The sequence below is a fragment of the Euleptes europaea genome, chromosome 2, assembly GCF_029931775.1.
Source record: "Euleptes europaea isolate rEulEur1 chromosome 2, rEulEur1.hap1, whole genome shotgun sequence".
NCBI lineage: Eukaryota > Metazoa > Chordata > Lepidosauria > Squamata > Sphaerodactylidae > Euleptes > Euleptes europaea.
Window position 1 is genome coordinate 48,014,581 of NC_079313.1, and position 20,872 is coordinate 48,035,452.

General features: G+C 45.7%; 1 protein-coding gene across 3 annotated transcripts; it reads left to right on the top strand.

Annotated features, from left to right (window-relative positions):
• The first annotated feature begins 97 nt into the window (after nt 1-97).
• GFI1 (growth factor independent 1 transcriptional repressor) lies at nt 98-18,850 on the top strand. 3 transcript variants are annotated; one of them, XM_056845225.1, is made up of 6 exons: nt 98-238; nt 675-831; nt 8,730-9,136; nt 11,150-11,287; nt 13,752-13,917; nt 18,670-18,850. In XM_056845225.1, exons 1-6 carry the CDS (start codon nt 98-100, stop codon nt 18,846-18,848), a joined length of 1,188 nt encoding a protein of 395 aa, XP_056701203.1. In that variant the 3' UTR covers nt 18,849-18,850. The 3 variants fall into 3 exon arrangements, with proteins under 3 accessions (XP_056701203.1, XP_056701201.1, XP_056701202.1); XM_056845223.1 differs by having other exon boundaries at nt 98-212; nt 622-831; XM_056845224.1 differs by having other exon boundaries at nt 98-196; nt 630-831.
• Nucleotides 18,851-20,872: the final 2,022 nt, after the last annotated feature.

A 20,872-nucleotide genomic window follows, 5' to 3' on the forward strand; every position in this document is an offset into this window, starting at 1 on the left:
AAGCCGCCTGGACGGCGGGACTGAGTGGCGGCCGTCGGGGCCCAGCCAAGCCAAGCCGGCGCGGCAGCGGCCTCCCCCCCCCCCCCCGCGCGGCACCATGCCCAGGTCCTTCCTGGTGAAGAGCAAGAAGGCGCACAGCTACCACCAGCCCCGCGCCCCCGACGGGGAGGGCAGCCTCAGCCTGGAGAGCGTCCTGGCCCAGATCTGTGCAGGTGAGCGCCCGAGGGGGGGGGGGCAGGCGCGGGGAGGGGAGGGCGGATGCCACCCCCTCCGGACGCCCCCTCGAACTCCCCGGCTGGCGGAAGGGGGAGCGACCCACCGCCTGGCTTGCTCGGGGCCGGCTGGGGGGCGGGCGGGGACCCCAGCGGGCCCCAGAAAGGGGCCCGCTCACCTCGAAAGGAGGGGGTGCGCGCTGGCATTTGGATGGAGGTGCCAAAGACGCGGCTTCTTTCGCCTCCCTTGGGCAGCTGGGGCAGCTGGTGGGTTTGGGGCAGCGCCTCCTGGGGGTGCTGGGTCCTGATTCCGGGACAGACCCGGGGCTGCCGTCGGGGGGGGGGGGCTTCAGTCCGGATCGGGGAAGGACAAACGCCCACCTCGCTCCCTGTCTCTTTCCCTGGACAGACACCAAGGTGCCGGGGCAGATGAATCTGGGCCTCCCCGAGCCAGAGCCCGAGCCCGAGCCTGCCCAGGGCCGCTTCTCCCCGGAACCGCAGCTGCCCGAAGGGACGGACGGGGCCTCGGACTCGGCTCCCAGCTGCGAGGGCAGCTTGTGCGACCGAGCCGCGGAGCTGGAGGATTTCTGGAGGCCGCCCTCTCCCTCTGCGTCTCCAGGTAAGGGCAGAAGGGGTCCGGGGGCGGGGGGGGGGGAGAGACCGGCCGGGGTCTGCGCCATAAACGGGGGCCTCACACGCAGGGAAGGGAGGGGATCCCGTCCTCCTCCCGGTCGGTCGCGACGGCACCGAGGTCGAAGGGGGGCTCTTGCCCTGGGGCAGGGGGAGGAAACGGCGCGGCTCGCCCGCAGACGGGCATGGAGGTTTGCCACTAGTCCAAAGGCACGGCAAGAGTTGGCAGCCTTCTGGAAAGGGAAAAGATTGACAACCACCACCTTGCCAAGGATCCAAAATGTACCTTGTGGGGGGGGGGGGAGAGCGGAGAAAAATGCACTCCGCGTTCAAAGGTCTGGATTTCTTAACCGGCTTAGGTGCCCGTTTCCCCCGATCCGAATTCTCAACAATCAAAAATAAGCCCCCATACAGACTTTCGAGAATCTGGATGGGGAAAATGCGCATCTACAGAGCGGCAAATCCTCCCATGCAGAAATGGCCACGGACGTGACGCTTGAATACATACTTTTACAAAAGTGTTGCGAATTTAATCGGAAGGAGCTTGCTTCTTTCTTGGGGGCCCTTTTTCTCTCTCGACCAAAAGCGTCCCCCCGGTGCTGATTTCCCCCGGCAAAAGTGATGCACGGTGTACGCACCTTTGCGAAAGGGACGGAGATCACCTTGGTTGCGCGCGTAAATGCGCAAAGGAGAGCGAGACGGGGCGCACGGAGAGATCGGAGGGAGAGACGGGGGTTTTCCAGGGGACGCGCTTGGACAGAAGCGCTGCCTGGGCACCTGCTTGAGACGCTCGACTTTAGTGGGAGAATTGCAGGTAGTTTTGAATGGCCTCGCCCAACAGAGGATGCTGCGATCTTTTCTTTCTCTAGCCCAAACGAGAGGCCTTTCCCACCAGTCCGCCCGTTCTTTTTGGTGACACCCCCCCCCGGACCGGAGCAGCTTCTGGCTGCCTCTTCTGGCCTTTGATGTGGTCGGACCCGAAAGGAAGCTACGCGCTGCCTGGCTTGGCTTCAGGGTTACCGCGTTCAATAATACAGTCCCGAGGAGTTAGAACCATTTTTACTGTCGGGCTCCTGTTTTCTAAAACAATAAGTGTTTTTTAAAAGGGCTCTTCAATAATAACAACAATAATAATAATAATAACAACAACAACAACAACCGGCCAGGGAAAAAATATTAAAAGCTCGAGAGATGGAATAAGTGCCCATCTCAGTGGCAGTGAAAGTGAGCAGAACAATGTTTTTTTTCTTAATTCCAAAAAAAGCCAGCACTATTTTTCCATAGCCTACCACTAGAAAATGTCTTGTGAAGTAAGAATTCACACTCTCTAGTTTATATTACTACTACTACTACCTATTTACATGGTTGGTGTATAGTCCATGCATAGTCTTCGGCTGCTGCTAAATAGTGAGCATTAGTATTTGATGGATGGACAATTTGATGTCCATAAAAAGGAATAAAAGACATATAAAAATCAGGATGAAGAGTCAACGAAGTCTCTCTTTCATCCCTCCCATAACTTTTATATCTTACCTAGTAGGGAAATAGTTTATTGCATATCCAAAGATGGAATCCCAGAAAGGAAAAATGAATAAACTGATAACACGATGTATTAGTGAGAGATTCTGGAGGGCTGGATCCTTCCCACTCAGATAGCAGAGGGGACTCAGCTGCCTAAAATTGAGGCTCCCTCGCTCTTTCCCAGTTCCAGCCTATTCCCCATTTGAGGCTCAGGGCGAAGTGCATTGCCTTTTGTTTAGTTTTGTTTTGAATTGCCACTGGATCTGTTATTCTCTTTTGCTGAGGAGCAAAAGAAACAGGGAAGGGCACAGAAGGGAATAAAGACGACTGCGTTTCTGAGCACATAATGACAAATTAAGTATAAGGTTACAGAGCATATAGGGCACACTTCCCTGTAATACTTACCTAACACAAACACACACACAGTTTTAATGGCATCTCTCTCTTTCTATGGCTTGGTATTTGTAGCCACCTGACCAAGTGTACGTATGGGTGGGAGTACCAATAATGGACCCCTGATGCTGCAAATAGCGGTGCTTGCTTGCCTAGAAGAATACCCGCTCAAGAATATCTAATCTTCGCTACTAGCCCGAGCCCATTTAAACCCCGTAGTCCTCATTTCAACAGCAGCTAAAGTGAGTGGAAAGAGCCATGCCTCCCAAGCGAATAGTGTATAGGGACGCTGAGAGCCTTGGGGCGATGGAGTCACTTGGGGCTGTACTAGAGCACTAGGGCTTGCTAGGGGGGAAGTCCCACCAGACTCACTGGGATTTACTTCTCAGTGTACATGCTGAGGATGGCAGGGGAAGAGATTCAGCACCTCACAGTTCCTTTGCGGGATGGGACCGAAGGTCCCTGGAGTCCGCCAGCAGCCAAGCTGCAATGGCCCGATAGACTGCCTCTGTCCATGGAGGTTATCCCACTGGTATGTTCTCTGTTAAGGAGAATGATATTTATTGCAGTGGGAAGGGATTTCTTCATGGGAGGAGGGGCTAGGGAAATTTGTTTCCATCTTTCTAATGTTTTAACTGTGGAGAGGGAAAGACATGAGCCTGCCAGCCTTCCATTCTCAGTCAGTAAGACTGGCTTGATCGTGTTCTGCTTGTCTACTGGCAATCCTGTACCCTCCCCTCCCGACATTGGCTGGCTGTCCATAACTTCCAGCATGAGCCCCTCCCTCCTCAATGCTCTTTTCTCCTATCCCGGGGGCTGTATGGCATCCACAAAGCCAATCTCACAACGTTCGGTCCATTTGACAAAGGTTTGCATTTTTAAAAAATATATATTTGTTTTCAGTGTGGGTCTGAAGTGGAAATTGCTGACAGATTTGAGCATTTCCAGTAGGTGCTCTTGAAGCTGTGTTGTGATGGAAGATGAGAGTGCAGCATGACCTTTTCCATTCTTGGGGGGTGGGGGGAGATTGTGAAGTTCAGGCTTCCTTTCTGGACCAGTAACCTGCAAAACTCAACAGGTTAGAAAACTATGACATTCATTGCTAGACGTTCCAATAGGTTTGAAGGCCTGGAGCAGATCGTCCAAATGCTGCCCCTCCCAGACTAAAAAATGACAATAATGAAATGGTGCCTTTTAATAGCATCCTAAAATCTGTTACCTTAGACGGACTGCCCTAGTTTGCTTTGTGGCCAGGGCACCCCTGCTTTTATTGGGCCAGTTTGATTGTGGATACACAACCTAATACCAAAAGCACCCCTATGTTGAGTTACACAGATGTTGAGTTACACAGGTCTTTTGAAAGCTAAAATATCCAAATGGTTTGGGAGAGCCTGAGGCAACACTTCTGAAGCTAAGCAGGTGTGAACACCTGCTTTTGCGTGGGCATATAAATATTTCTTTAAAATTTCAAAAATATTTTTTAAAAATGTTTAAAATACTACACTGGCACCACCCATCCTCCTTTTTGTCATTTAATCTTTTTTTCTAGTAATGAGTTAAATAGCTGAATCAAGTTCAAAGACACATTGCTGTTATATTCGGATTAGGACTATAATAGGTTTTTTAAAAACTTTGTCGGTAAATCCATGAATGGATTACAAGATATGATAACATTTGTATCTAACAGCAAAGATTTCTAGTAAGACCAGAAAACGCAGTTGGGCTGGGACTGTAGAAGGGGGCCTGGAATCCAAAAACAATGTGAGGAACCATCCATTTAAGGCAGCAAGACAATCCGTATAGGAAAAACTTCTAATATCGTCTATTAAAAATTGCCACCAGTAAATTGTTTTCCCTTATGCACACACCCCTACTTTACTAAACTGGAATAGGGGTCAAATACATAAACTGTACACAAAGAAATATATTATTCCAATTTAATGTAAAAATATGCAACTGGGTTATTATTTGAAGTATAGGCACAAAACTCTATGGAAGTGGTATCTGGCTTCATAATGACCCATACTGTTTAATTCCTATGGAATCCCACTAATTTGCAACAGCTGAATCTTTCCCTGTCAACTCAAAGCATCCTGCAGGTATGAATAAAAAAGAATCTTAAATGATGATAGCTCCTTACTGAGAATGGCTGCCTCAGGACTGGTTATCATTGTGGAGTTAAACAAGGGATTCCATGTGTTTGCTTTGCATGTGCAGCGTTTTGTGTGTCAGGGTCTTGTCTCCATTTGATGTTTAACTTGGAACAAAGAGACCCCCAAAGCCTTTTTAGTGAAATAATCAAAACACATTAGTGCAAATGTATAACAGGGAAATACTTGAGGTATGAAACAGCATAGTTCAATAAAAATACAAAACAAGAAGAGCCCTGCTTGATCAGACCAGGGGTTCGTTTAGTCCAGCATCTTGTCTCACACAGTTACCAACCAGTGACTCTGGAGGTCAAACCACAGGGCCTAGAGTCTGAGGTCTTCCCCGAGGTTTACTGCCTCTCTATGTGGAGGTTCCCTTCCACTGTTGGCCTTGGCCACTGGTAGACCTGTTTGCAACAGGGAAAGAACATGTCTGGATCACATGCAACAACTTTATGTGCTTTATGTTCATGTGTACTAAAACGGATTTGGTAGTGGGAAGGTTCGTGCAGTGGAATCCAAAGAAAACTTTCCAGGGAGCAAATCGCTGTTGATGAAATCTGAGTATGACTCTGAGTAGACCTGCTTAGGACTACTGTCTTGGTTGCTGTGTTGACTCCTCAGAACAATAACGTCAGAATGAGCAATCCTAAACAGATCTCCTTGGAAGAAAGTCCCATGTTATTAAATGGGTCTCATTCCCAGGAAATTGTTCTTAGGATTGCATCTAGCAGAGGTGAAGTGATGCTTTTACTAGGTCAACTAATGTTTGAAATACTAGAAGCAAGGTTTTTTTTAATGGGTAATGAAGACTTCTTTGGGGCTCGTATAAACACTTATAGTGCCAAATGAGAAGAGATATTCAGGCACGTCATATTTGTACATTTATAATATCAGCAACATTAAGTGGCAGACTTTCCTGGATGGGGCAGAATCAGTTTGCAGGTGGGAAATTGCCTGTTTGAATGTTCCCCTTCAAATAAATTTCATGCAGGTCAAGGGGAAAGAGTAAGGCTATCTTTCTAATGGTTGTTCCATTTTTCCCAGGTGAATTCTCCCCCCCTATATGAGACACTCACACACCCACTGACCTGCAGTTTGAAGCAGTACAGGGAAAGATTCTGCCCAAAGCTGGCTGTAGAAAAGGGAAATATTTCAAAAGCAAACTATGCCTCAGCACCCCTGGAACAGCTGAACTCCTACTGGTCTTCATGTAATTTTATATTCTGAGGCAATCATGTTTGGCTCAGAAATTTCAAATGATAGCACTGATGCAGAGATCAGCCATCAATTCCTCTTTGCTATCTTAACTATTCAAAATGTTACTGAAGATTGTTTGATTTTACATTGATGGCTAGACTAACACAGTTGATAAGAATGAATTCAATGGAAGAATTTAAGATACAATGGCAACCTTTATATGATTATTACTAAGAACATAAGAAAGGCCCTGCTGGATCAGACCAAGGCCCATCAAGTCCAGCAGTCTGTTCACACAGTGGCCAACCAGGTGCCTCTAGGAAGCCACTAACAAGACGAGTGCAGCAGCACCATCCTGCCTGTGTTGCACCGCACCCAAGATAATAGGCATGCTCCTCTGATACTAGAGAGAATAGGTATGCAGCATGACTAATATCCATTCTAACACAGCCATGAATACCCCTCTCCTCCATGAATATGTCCACTCCCCTCTTAAAGCCTTCCAAGCTGGCAGCCATCACCACATCCTGGGGCAGGGAGTTCCACAATTTAACTATGCATTGTGTGAAAAAACACTTCCTTTTATCTGTTTTGAATCTCTCACCCTCCAGCTTTAGCAGATGACCCCGTGTTCTAGTATTATGGGAGAGGGAGGAAAAACTTCTCCCTGTCCACTCTCTCCAAACCATGCATAATTTTATAGACCTCTATCATGTCTCCCCTCAGCCGCCTTCTTTCCAAGCTAAACAGCCCTAAGTGTCTTAACCGCTCCCCATAGGACAGTTGCTCTAGTCCCCTAATCCTTTTGGTTGCTCTTCTCTGCACCTTCTCAAGCTCTGTAATATCCTTTTTTAGGTGTGGTGACCAGAACTGTACACAGTATTCCAAGTGTGGTCTCACTATAGATTTGTACAAGGGCAGTATGATATCAGCAGTTTTATTCTCTATTCCTCGTCTAATTATAGCCAGCATGGAATCTGCCTTTTTTACAGCAGCCGCACACTGGGTTGACATCTTCATCGAGCTATCCACTACCACCCCAAGATCCCTTTCTTGGTCTGTCGCTGCCAGCACAGATCCCATCAGTGTATATGTGAAGTTGGGATTTTTTGTCCCAATTTGCATCACTTTACACTTACTCACATTGAATCTCATTTGCCATTTTAATGCCCATTCTTCCAGTTTGTAGAGATCCTTCTGGAGCTCTTCACAGTCCGATTTTGTTTTAACCACCCTAAATAATTTGGTGTCATCTGCAAACTTGGCTACTTCACTGTTTAACCCCAACTCCAAGTCATTGATGAACAGGTTGAAAATCATCGGTCCCAACACAGATCCCTGAGGCACCCCACTGCTCACATCCCGCCATTGTGAGAACTGACCATTGATTCCTACTCTCTGCTTCCTATTTTTCAGCCAGCTCTCAATCCATAAGATTGAGAGCTGGCCATACTCATGTGCCTGAAATATTATCTAGAGAATAATTAATAAGATGGTAAAATTAGTAACTATTTAGAGAAATTTACGGAATTGTTTTAATGGTTCCATTGCTTAGATCAACTGATGAAGTGATGAGAATGTACATTATTTTAAAGCTCAGATGCTGATACATTTTGGATATATCTTGTTTCCTTTTTTATTTTCCCCTCCCCCTTTTCTTTTTTCTGTATCCTATAATATTAAAAAAATGTTACTGAAGAGAGCTGAATGTTTTAGCTCAGGCTAAAGTGAAGCCACCAAAACGGCCCCTTCCCTTTGTTGTGTTTTCAAGCCAGTAGAATCTTACTGCTGCACATCTAAAAGATGAGGGCGGGGGAATGCATTACATAGCTATAGGGAGCAGGTCCTTAACAGGTCTGCTCAGAAATCCCATTTTATTTAATGGGGAAAATGCCCTTAGGGTTGCAGCTATAATCACGTAGGCTGTGAGATAAGCAAATCTCATGGTTTTATCTCAGAAGCAAAGAAACAAATCCCATACTTATCATCCTTTAATCTCCAGTATTTAGGAATAGAACAGTGCAAATGTGAAGCTTTTACACTAACAACAATGAAGTGGGTTTTCAACCCATCACTTACTTCACCCAGCAGATATACCAGAAGGATTGCCTTTATGTTTGTTTGCTTATTTATTAAAATATTTATATTCTGCCTTTCCTTTGTGGCTCAAACTGGCTTACAATTCCAAAAATTAAAAACCTATATTACACAGTAAATTGTCATTACTGTCCTTCCCAGGAAAATGCCTGCTGCTTAACCCCCATTAAAAGCCATTTTATAGTGCCCCCCCACTTCTTCAGGGAGCCCATTCCACAAGGCAGGAGCCCTATACAGAAGGAATTGCTTTAGTACATGCCAAATTGGTCACTGCTAGTGGGGCAACAGCTAGGAGGTGGCAAGAGTTGTTTGGAAATCATAGTGTGAGAAGTGGCCCTAGGTGATGATGTAATGTGAGATCATACTGGCACAGAAGAATCACAGTCCAGTGTTCTCCTGATGGAGTCAGATGTCTCTGAAGCCCTATGTGTCCGTAGAGGTAAGAGCAGTCGGGAGAGGAATGTAAGCGATGTTGTGTAACACTGTGAATTCCAGTCATTGGTTTCGCCAATTTTTGTCTCTGCAGCTTCCGAACGTTCCATCTGCCCCTCTTTGGATGAGGCTTCTCCTTTTTCACTGCCCTTGAAACCCTATGCATGGAGTAGCCTGGGAGGTTCAGAGCTGAGACATTTGGTACAGAACTACAGGCCCTGCCCAACACTGGAACGTAACTCATCCCTTGGTCTCTTCTGCGAGCGGGGATCTGAGCCCGCCCTCTACGGAACAGAGCACAGCTCAGCTCTGGCACTCTATAGTGACTTTAGCTCCCCTGGACTCTTTGACCGGCCAGCAGCTACCCCCGGAATCTATGTAGAAGCCCCACCTGGACTCCAACAGGAGAAAAACACAAGCGGCATCAAGCTGGAATCAGAGCTGCTCTGTCGCCCTCTGTTGATCAGCACTGGGTCCTACAAGTGTGTCAAATGCAGTAAGGTAGGAACTATGTTCTATGACCACCCTCACCCTTCAGCAGACTGTGTATTCAGATTGTGCTCTCAGACTTGGCTATAGCCGAGTAAGCAAAGTACAGAGTAAGGCAGAGGCAGGCCTGGCTTAGAAACTTCTGATAGGGATGTCTGGGGCATTTCACATTCCTTGCCCTGGCCGATTAGTGGCTCACATCGCCTGAGAAGGTCTAGTGCAGTGATGGCGAACCTTTTAGAGACCGAGTGCCCAAACTGCAACCCAAAACCCACTTATTTATCGCCAAGTGCCAACACGGCAATTTAACCTGAATACTGAGGTTTTAGTTTAGAAAAAACAACTCATACATTCACATATTTTGTGTTAAAAGAAAAACACAATAACAGAGCTTTCAATGATGCAAACAACTTTTTATTGAAAGGTAAAAGTTTGCATTTGGCACGCATCTCTCCAGGACTCGTCCTCTGCTCAGCCAGTACATAAGTAAACAATTAGACTGTGCCTGAACCTCCTCAAGAAGTGATTGAAACTGTCGACAATTCAGAGCACGAGCCATGATGTAATTCACCATTTTTGTGACATCTTTGAGGACATCGTCAAATTTTTTGAACAATTAATGTGATTTTTGCTGTTGTGTGCATGCTGGTAATTTGTCTACCCTTGGCTCATACTTTGTAAGTTTGAGAGCAACACATGCATCACTCAGGTCATCTGTTAGCCTGTTACTGGTGTCAGATTTGATATAATTCAAAGCTGAAAACAGCTGCTCACAAGCATAAGATGATCCAAACAAAATAAGGAAAGCAATCCCAAGTGCTTTCATTGACTTAAAATTATTTGGCAGAGAATTCCACACTTTTAAAGATTTCATTTTCAGAACGAACTGTGCTGTCCTTTGGCACCCCTTCTATCTTCTCAAGTGTTTCACCCAGGTCATAGAATTTATTTTTTCAGATAGAGCTTTCTTGAAATTCTATTAGCTTCATTTCCAGATTTTCTAAATCTAACCAGTGTAGGCAGGAAAGATCAAGTTTTTCAAATTTGGCTTTATCTGGAGAAGTCAGAAAACACAGGGTTGTCTCCATCTTAGGGAACTGTAAAAATCTGTTACTAAAATGCACCTTTGCAGCTGCTACAATGCTGGAAAATTCCTTGTAGATTTCCTGATGGCTTGTACGATTGTCTGCAAATGTTGTAGAATTTTCTAAATGCTTTTTTAGACAGGCGGGGCCCCAGACAAACTGAAGACAGGCGGGCCCCGACAAACAGCTGAGCTGCCCCGCAGCTCAGCTGAGAGGGGGGTTGGCAAGGTGCTCGGCCACAGCCTCCCCCATCCAAACTGAAGACGGGCAGGGCCCCGACAAACAGCTGAGCTGCGGCGGCAGCTCAGCTGAGAGAGAGGGAGGGCGCCGGCGCAGGCTTGGGGAGCATGGGCTTGGGGAGAAGGAGCACCGCCCTCAGCGCCCTCACCACGGCAACACGGCACTGCCCTAGGCAGACGCGACGGGTCCACGCGTGCCCACAGAGAGGGCTCGGCATGCTGGCTGCGGCACGTGTGCCATAGGTTCGCCAACACGGGTCTAGTAGGACTGCTTGCACTTTTTATTCTTTGCAGTAATATTTTAGAGCATTTCTCATAGAAACTCAATGCCATATAAAGTATTTTACCATTTATTTATTTAAAATCTTTGCTAGGTGGCTTCACAGATCCTTCAGAGTAGCTTATAACAAAATATACTGTGATTATGAAACAAGAAAACGTCTCCATTCAAATATCCAAAAGCAGCAAAACAAACAAAAAACCCCAAACTGTACATTTAGCAGCAAACAAATACTAGCTAAAAGATCATCCATTACCACCACCAGCAGAGCACTTCTTAGTCTGTTGCCTTTTTGGCCAGAGATAAAGAGATAGCGAAAAGAACAACTTTCTTCCTGCCGTTTCCAAGATCCTAGGGTCAGCATCCATGATAGGTTACAGTCCTGTACCACCATATTCTTTATCTGTCTTGCCTTTCTCAGGTCTTCTCCACTCCTCATGGCCTGGAGGTGCATGTTCGTCGCTCACATAGTGGCACCCGACCCTTTGCTTGCGAGATGTGTGGCAAGACCTTTGGCCACGCAGTTAGCTTGGAGCAGCATAAAGCTGTGCATTCACAGGTGAGAACGCCACAGGGAGACAACAATAATAGGCCTTTCATTCTTAATAGCTCATCCGCTGCCTGATAGTAGTTGAAGTAGAAGGAGATTCCTTAAAGGGCCAAGTTAAATTTCACATGTTACAGCCTTCATGAAGAATTGGAGTTTAACACGGGCCATACCGTTTGAGGGCCTCATGAAAAGGCCTTTGTCACAAGGAGAATCTTCATCATGTTCCTTGCTACCAGCAGCATTGGTGAGAAGGCTGTCCATGAGATCACTTACCCATCAAGACAGCCACTTTGTGGAAGTGGTATATAATGTAATATTTATTTATTAGCAGATTGATTTGATATAGAAGTTGCCAAGTCTAAAAAGCAACAATATGGGGGCATGGTTACTTCTCAGAGGCAAGCTCAAGAGAGACAAAAACCTTACCCATCAGATAAAGTCACCAAACTTCTTTCCAATTTGTAGGGTTGCCAACCTTCAGGTACTAGCTGGAGATCTCCTGCTATTACAACTGATCTCCAGCCGATATAGATCAGTTCACCTGGAGTCCAATTCACCTGGCAATTGGACTCTATGACATTGAAGTCCCTCCCCTCCCCAAACCCCACCCTCCTCAGGTTCCACCCCCAAAACCTCCCGCCGAAGTTGAAGAGGGACCTGGCAACCCTACCAATTTGCCAAGGCCGCAGGTTGAATGACTTTGGCTCTTTTCCCTCCTATGATAATTGCCGCTGTCTTATGATTGGCTGGAGTTTGGAGGTGTGAATCAACTATCACCAGTCAGCCATTGCTGAGAACTTGCTTATTGCATGAAATTAGTCAGACTTACTTTGGAGCATCAGGGTGAAAACAAAAGAAAAAATATGTGTTCGAATGAACCCTCACTTAGGTTTGATTGTAAATATTTCTGTAAATAAGTATGTATTTAAATATGATTCCTGTTTGTGCAGTTGCTCTTCACTGATGTAGAGAGAAATACCTGGCCAATGATTAAGAGGAAAAAAGCAGCTTTGCAAAATGGGGAGAACATTAAAGATAACTTATATTGGAACTTGCCCTGACCTGGATGGCCCAGGCTAGCCTGATCTCATCAGATCTCCGAAGCTAAGCAGGGTCAGCCCTGGTTAGTATTTGGATGGGAGACCACCAAGGAATACCAGGGTTGCTGTGCCGAGGAAGGCACTGGCAAACCACCTCTGTTAGTCTCCTGCCATGAAAACCCCCCAAAAGGGGTCGCCATAAGTCGGCTGCGACTTGATGGCACTTTACACACACACACACACACACACACACACACACACACACACACACACACACTGGAACTTAGTTCAGGAGACTTCTTAATTTGTGGCAGGAGAGGGAATTCTGAAACATGTGCTAAGTTCTCCCACACCAGAAGGTTCCTCCATTTATTACAGTGGGGTGGGTTGGCATCAGGATGGGAAAATAGAGCTGCAACACACCTTGAAAGAAATGGAGAAGCAAATTTATACATAAATTCTATTCTACTACACACAGGGTTCTGGATCAAGAACTGGATCAGCTCCATGTCTGAAAAATGCTAGTGCATGAGATCAGGGGACTAAAACATCAACTTTATGAAGAAAGGCTCAAAAGTTGCCTCTTCAGGGGGGACTTGATAGAATTTTGTAAAATTATAATGATCTGGAGCAAGATAATTAAAAAAGGCTATTCTTTTTTCCAAACCACAACATTGCTACCGGATTAAATTGACTGATAGCAGGTTCAGGACCTGCAAAAGTAAATCTATCTTCATAATTTGCTTTATGCTGACCAGATGTAATTATGGCCACTAGTTATCATGGATTAGACAAATTGGAGGAGAACTACTGCCTGTTAGCAAGAATATTTAAAATGGGTCCCTTCTGTATGCAGAGGTAGATGTGGTTGTGAACAAACCTGGGGTAGACATTCTCATCATGCCTTGCATTTAAACTTCCCAAATCATCTGGCTGATTGCTGTTGAAAACACCATGCTGGCCTAAATAGATTCTCATTCGGATTCATTTTGAGACATTATCTATCCCACTGAAGAAGGGCTGTACAGCCCAGGACTTTTGACTTGTCTCTTGGATTAATCAATTTTCTGCATATCTTGTATATTGTGGCAGCAGGTCGGGATGGCATCATCTGAATTTGTTATTTCATATAATAAGCTGTGCTTGCAGAACCCCTGTTTTCTGTGAAGTTTCTAAATGTGCAGGCGCTTTCTCTAGCACATGGTCACTGTGTCCTTCAGGGTGTCATTTGGAAACCGGGGGTGGGGAGCAGAATGGCACAGTGGAGGATGGAACTAGACTTTCAAGTTGGGCTGACTTTCATGTTTGTTCCACTTTAGCAGTTCAAGTCACCACAAAATGTGTAAGAAATTTTGGCATAGTGGAGCATTAATGTTCCACTTGCATGAATGTTCATCTTGTGCAACTACATAAGGTCCTTTCTCTTCCCACAGGAGCGCAGCTTTGACTGTAAAATCTGTGGTAAGAGTTTCAAGAGATCCTCCACCTTGTCCACCCACCTTCTCATTCACTCAGATACCCGGCCTTATCCATGCCAGTACTGTGGGAAGAGGTTCCACCAGAAATCTGACATGAAGAAGCATACTTTTATCCATACAGGTAAGTCCAGTGTTCTTCTCAGCTCCCTCCCAGGCATCATAGATCCTTCTCCTGCTGTTTGGACAAATGAGCATTTATTTTCCTTGCTGCATCTGATGAAGCGGGCTCCAGTTCATGAAAGCCTATATCACAGTAAATAAATCTGGTAAGTTCTGTTCAGATGTTATGATTTTGGTGATCCAATGATGCATAAGGGCAGATTGTATAATGTGCAGTGCTCTCCGTTCACACAGCTGCCATTTTGTGCAAACAGGGCAATGCATGCATTTCCCATCTTTATGTGTACTGAAGCTGGAAAATAATGTGTTGTTCTATTCACAAAAAATGGCAACCACAGATATCTCAAGAATAATGGGTAGCATGCTTCTTTGTTGGAACACCAAAATCATAATGACTGAACCGGGCTATAGTCTTCAAGATCCTATAACATGCCTTTTCTTTTTCTTAATACGATTCACATGGCTACCATCTAGAATTTGTGACCATTATCATGTGGTAAGTTTTTACATGGCAGGGGCAGCCATGCCCGTGCAAACATTTTATTGTGGGCATGGCATAGAGAAAATGACTACAAGTCTGGCAAGTCAGTCCACAGGAAGGGCTCACCACATGATAATAGCGGTCAAAAATAATGGCTTAAATCTGCTTCTATGTGGCTGCTGTAGCATTCATATTAAAGCCCAAAGTACACAAGATGGAGCCAGCTTTGCACATCTGACCCATTCATGAGTATAGTAGGGGTGGTGGTGGTGCTGTTGAAAGGGCCAAAGTTGTGCATTGACAGAAGGATTCTTGAATCCCTACTTTCCCTGCCTGCAGCTGTTTCCTTCAGGTGCTTAGTTCCCATCCAGGCTCACTACCAGTTATCAGTGCCCATGTGGAATAAAAGCACCTGAAAGGATGGACTGCAAGGAGTTAAGAGCAACAGCTGACATGTCCTTGAAATTTCCCTACTCTATTTTACATGTGACTGGGACAGGCCCAAATTGAAAGAAGTGTGTAACTGTAACGTGGGTCCAGCTTTCAAGTTCAGAAGGGAAGGCAGAAAGCGCTCCTTATTTCTACTGAGAGGGCAGGAACTTTACTGAAGGGGTGGGGGGTGTCCCTTGGATACCACATTAGTGAAGGGTTTGACTCATGCTGAGAAAAGGCCAAGCACAAGAGAGGGGCAAAAAGAATGAATTGAACTTGATTTGCTTGTATGTTTTATAAGTTGGGAGACCACAAGGAATCACAGGGGGGTGGGATGGGGTAAGGATATAAGCAGTAGGGAAATTCCCCCACCCCATAGCTTAATAATGCAAGACTGTTAACCTAGAAAAATAGCTTCCTGATCATTTTGCCCCAAACCTCAGCAACTGCTGTGAACCATTGAGTGCAGAGATTCGGGGCTAAGTAAGCAGTGTAGTGCAGGCAGGGTTTTGATAAAAACCTTTCTTTCTCATACTATAAGGGAGGACTTGATAGGAGGGAACTAACAGTTGCTCTGCTGCCCTCAGCATTCGGACAATAAATATGCTCAGCCTTCTTCAGATTGTTTTGAGTTGGGAGATTTACTCTTCTTTTTAATTCACAAGCTAATACAGTTCTGCATTTGTGTGGATTCCCATAGCCGTCTCTCCTTCTTTTCTAGGATTGCCAACAGACCTAGAGAAATACGCCATATGCCATTAATGGGATGTAGTTTACCTGACAGTATTGTTCCCCTGCCCCATGCCATGAAAACATCACCCATTAATTCAGGGCTGTAGCTGGGGGTGGGGGGGCAAGGAGGGAAGCTGCCGCCCCTGTGGCATGCAGAGAGGGCAGAAGAACTGCCTCTCCTACAGAAGGAGTGGGCTGGGTAGGAGAGGCAGTTCTGCCGCCCTCTCTGCATGCCACATGGGTGGCGGCTGCCATCCTTGAAGCTACGGCCCTGCACTCATTTCCAAACATTAAGCCTCTATTAAAGGAACAGAACGTTTTCCTTCAGGCCTGTTGGCAACCTTATTTTTGCCCCTGCCCCACCTCCTGTTGCATGGTTTCCCTTCCTCCCTAGCACTCTCATCATATGGTTCCCCCTTTCCTCATATGTACCCCTCTCCCCCCTTTTTGCGGACTTCTCAACTTGACTGCTTGTACATGCACAGATACCACTAGTTACTGGGGGAGGGGGGGTTGAACTCATGTATTCCCCTGGGTTTGTACAAAAATCTCCCCTGTTCCATTGTGTGGAGTTTTTGATTTACACAGTGGGATTAAGTTCAGAATTAGAAAAATGATGCCATGCTTCTATGTGATGCTCAGAGCGGCTCACCTAGGACTGTTGGAAGATGCCCATCAGAGCTGTAGCCAGCCTCCACACAAGAAGGCCTGCCGATGTTTCTTCTGGGTGGAGCTTCAAAGCAATTAATGGAGAATAAGTGTTCTCCTCAAAACCAACAGAAACGTCTAGAAATTTGTCTCCAAGCCTAAGGGGCTTCGGTCCAGTCATTGTTAGTATCAGAAACATCAGGTTGAATAAGAGCATTCATTTTGAAATCTGGAAACTTTTACCTAGTTAAAATTAACACTGTTCTTAAATAACACCCCCCTTAAATTACCCCTCATCCCCTTTAAATTACCTGCCACATAAGAGTCACGGCGTAGATAGTGGGGACCCCCCCTCCCCCAGATCACTTAAGATATGACAAAGGCGATAATGATTTCAAAAATCCAGTCAAAGTCAGGAGGAACCTGAGTGGCAAAGCTGGGGCAGAGATCAGGTAGGTGGGGTTTGAAGCACTACCCTTTTGGATGACACTAGCTGTCACTGGCTGTTTCTTAGCCAGAAATGTTGCTGTTCTAAAAACAAGCTTTCATTCTTTAAATAGAAGCTGTCATATCATAAATTAAAGAGTCTGCTTAAAAAAATTATCTGTGTGAGGCAAATCTGTGTTCAAGGTGGGGTGGGGTGGTGCATCCTGGCTACGGCCTTGTCTTCTATCTAGCCACTGATGTTATCATGCTGGGTGTTCCCGGACTATTTCCTAGGTCCAAACCTGGTGTTTATAATCTGTCTACAATCTCCTCAAGAAATGAAATCCTGACAGTCCATTCAGAATTGCTTTAATAGGATTCACCCTGTATTTTCTATGGTTGCCAACCTCCAGGTGGTGACTGGAGATCTCCTGCTATTACAACTGATCTCCAGGCGACAGAGATCAGTTCCCCTGGAGAAAAAGGCTACTTTGGCCATTGGACTTTACGGCATTAACATCCCTTCCCTCCCCAAACCCCGCCCTCCTCAGGCTCCACCCCCAAAATCTCCAGGTATTTCCCAACCTGGAGCTGGCAACCCTAGTGTTTACTTAGGGTAGAGTTGCCAACTCCAGGTTGGGAAATTTCTTGAGATTTGGGATTGGAGCCTGAGGAGGGTGAAGTTTGAGGAGGCAGCTCAGCAGAGATGTTTACCCTCCCAAACTGCCATTGCCCCCAGGGGAACTGATCTCTGTAGTCTGGAGATCAGTTGTAATTCTGGAAGATCTCCAGACCCCACCTGGGGGTTGATAATCATCTTTGAATGCAGTTATATTCCCATGGCTGTTGTTTGAGCTGGGCAGATTCTGGTATATACTGGTGGTGATTACAGGTCTCAGCCCAGCTTAAATTGCTGCGGCAGCTTGTCTTTCTAGTTTCAATACCAAGTTGGAGGACTTGGCTTCAGAGCCATTTATACATGGGAGGTTTTACACCTTAGATTTGCTGCTCTCTAGATGCACATTTTCCCCATCCGAATTCTCAAAACTCTGCATGGGGGCTTATTGTTGAGTTTTGAGAATATGGATGGGGAAAATATGCATCTAGTGGCAAATCCAAGGCCAAACTCCCATTCATAAATGGCCTTACTATCAATCTAAATATTTCTCAGTGGTAATCCGTCTATTGATTTCCTACCTGGATTTTCCGATCAAATGGCTTTTGGGCCAAATGCAGTGGCAGAAAAGGAGCCAGGCTGTGAAGTTTCACTGTCTGCTATGGTGAACAGAGAAACTGACAAACTGCAAACGAATAATTGAGGAAAATAAGCGGAAGACTATTAAATGATACTGAAGATTTTATCAGAGATTTTTCACTAGGGCTGTCTTCCTATCCAGTAGGCTGTCTGTCTTGGTAGCAGTGATGGTTAATTGAAAAAATTGGTGCGATGGAGAGCTGTTATTGGCTGGGAAGAGATGCTATTCATTTCTCCAACCCTCTGTTGGCATCACCCAATGCAAAGCCTTTCTCCTCCTCCTCCACCTTCCCCTCCCCTCCCGTCTGTGTCCACCAATCATTTTCTTTGCTTAATTTTTTTTTCTTAATTGGCCCTAGTCGAGGACAGCCGGACAAGCTTTGGGCCAGGGACCACCAACAAGTTGTTACTTGAGGAGTGTAATCCTCTCTGGGGAACGTCCAAATCTGCTCTCCAGATCTCTCAGAGTTGCATTTTGGCTGTGGGATTATTGCATTTTCCCAGCAAGAAATATTCTATGTTTTGTACCTGGGAAAATGCAGTCCTTTCTACAATCAGGTGCTCTTGTGAACCCCAAATAGAATACACGTGCGAGAGTGTCACAGGCCCCTAGTAGCTATTGTCCATTATTTATTTATTACGGTATCCTGCCTTGCCTTCGAGGAGCTCAGAGGAGCGTACCATGGTTTGCCCTTCCTCCATTTTGTTCTTATTCTTTGGGCCTGTTTGCTAAAGTTTTTGTCTTTCTTTCTTTCTTTTTTTTTTGGGTTCCTCCTCAGGTGAGAAGCCCCACAAATGCCAGGTGTGCGGCAAAGCTTTCAGCCAGAGTTCCAACCTCATCACCCATAGTCGTAAGCATACCGGCTTCAAGCCTTTTGGCTGTGATCTGTGTGGGAAAGGTTTCCAGAGAAAGGTGGATTTGCGGAGACATCGGGAGACACAGCACGGTCTGAAATGAGAGCCATGGGGAATCGCAAAACCGCAAGAACACTATGTGAACGGACTTCCTCTCCTTCCTGGTGGGCTGCCCTGCCCTGCTTGTGGTCTGGCCCTTCAGCCGCTTCCTGCCATAACCTCACTAAACAGGAAGTCAAAGCTGGCCGGCCGGCATCTTGCAGAACTTAACTGAAAGACCTTGGGGAAAAAATGGAAAGCCAAGGGCGAAGGAAGGTGGGGCGAGGAGGCCTCTCTTTCTCTGGGTTTCTTCCTTTACAATTAAACACTGGAAACAATAACCTTCCCCTGCCACCTTGAAGCCCCAAACTCCCTATATGGATAAGCTACCTGGTGCCTTTCTGTGAACCAGAAAGTCCTTTTGTTTCATGAATTCCCTAGTTTGCCCTGTTGTTGTTGTTTTTTATGTTAATTTTCTGGGAAACCTGAACTACATGAGGTAATAGTAAACACTGAGTAGCAGCTCGACCAAGAGCAGAACAAGGGGGGGGGCTTGCTTTTGTACACTGTAATAATGAATAGAGGTTCTAGTTCACTATTTCTACTGGGAACACAAATCCTTACCACTTTTCAGTGACAACTGCTTCACTTTTCAGAGTAAATGGAACCTGTGGGGATATAGGTCTGCTTCTGTTTTTATATTTCTCTTTTATTTTTGCAATGCTCAGAACATCAGGCAAGAGTCAGACATGCATGAATGGTAGAGAAGGCCAAATGTGTGTTTCAGACTTGCGTTCGATCATCCCCACATTACAAGGTGTCAGTGTATGGCACATTTCTGGCTACCTTTTGAAAAGGAGGTAGGAAAAAGCAACGTCAGAAGCAGTATTCTGGATTTATTCACACAGGTTTAAATATTTGCTGAAGCCTCATCTGAAGAGGGCTCTTTGAGCCTTTCCTAGTTCTGTGGCATGGAGACATCCAGTGTGGGAGGAATGGGAGAAGATATAAAGCTCCAGAAGTGTGTGACCACACTTCAACCGTTACTGCAGTCTCCTCTAACTCATAAGCTCATTGGCATCGACTGTCTGTGACAAAGAATTGTGGATCTTTTGAACCTCTTGACAAGCAATTGCTAAGGCAGAGTAGCAACCAATAGGATGGACTCTCAGTGAAATCCTAAGCAGAGTTATGGTCGTCTAGGTCCATTGAAGTCTACAGGCTTAGTAGGCTGTAATTCTGTTTAAAATTGCACTGCCGGATGGTTCTCAGGCTTTGGTGATTGGGATGAAGAACCTAAATATTCTCTTCCAGATTCTGAACAGCAGCAGCTCTTACCAGGTAATTTACCAGGCCTGCTGCTGGGCTCCCAGGTTTGGGATTGTTAGGGAATCAGCTCCTTTGCTATGTCAGCAATGCACAATATGGACCAACCTAAGCTAATACCAATTACTAGCTATTCTAATGACTAGTGCTGACAGAGTAATATGGCAACCAGCAATAAATGGCTGGGTGAGACTCCAGCAATACCCTAAATGGCCAATGCTCTGTTTTTACAAATACAGTATCCCAAACCATTCACATCTCCTTCAAAGTTTATTCACAGTTGCACATTGTTTAATAGTTCCCTTCAAGTCAGGAATTTTCCTTAAGGAAAAGTCTATGCTCCTTCTATGGTGTCTTCCAAGAGTTTCTGTCTGTTTGGTAAAGTACTGGTTGTTATGTGTGTGTATGGCCTTTATGTGCATCTGTTTTGTAGAGAACAATCTATGGAGGATTCAAAAGGAAGACCCAAATGTGAAGCAAGTGATGCCTTAGTGATTAGAAATGAATGTGGTTTGCCCTGGAGAGGGAAAAGGCAAACTAAGGGACAACTACTGATTTTCCTTCCAAAATGTCAATGGTGTTCTGCGCTAGATTATGGGTTGGAGCCCACAGATCAGTTCTGGTAGAGGAGATGCTCTCCTGCAGTGGGAAGAGCCTTCCACTAATGCAAGACATATGCATCAGGAGAAGGTTCCTTCTACCAGTGGAAAGTGCTTCTGCTAGTGGAATGCATCTCTGGTGAGCTGATGAGCTCCTAATATA

What these genes read in the sequence shown, in the direction of transcription:
- GFI1 (XM_056845223.1), top strand. Translation starts at nt 98, where the DNA reads ATGCCCAGGTCCTTCCTGGTGAAGAGCAAGAAGGCGCACAGCTACCAC. An exon ending in ATAAAGCTGTGCATTCACAG is followed by an intron (nt 11,288 to 13,751) that starts GTGAGAACGCCA and finishes CTCTTCCCACAG; the next exon opens with GAGCGCAGCTTTGACTGTAA. An exon ending in GCATACTTTTATCCATACAG is followed by an intron (nt 13,918 to 18,669) that starts GTAAGTCCAGTG and finishes GTTCCTCCTCAG; the next exon opens with GTGAGAAGCCCCACAAATGC.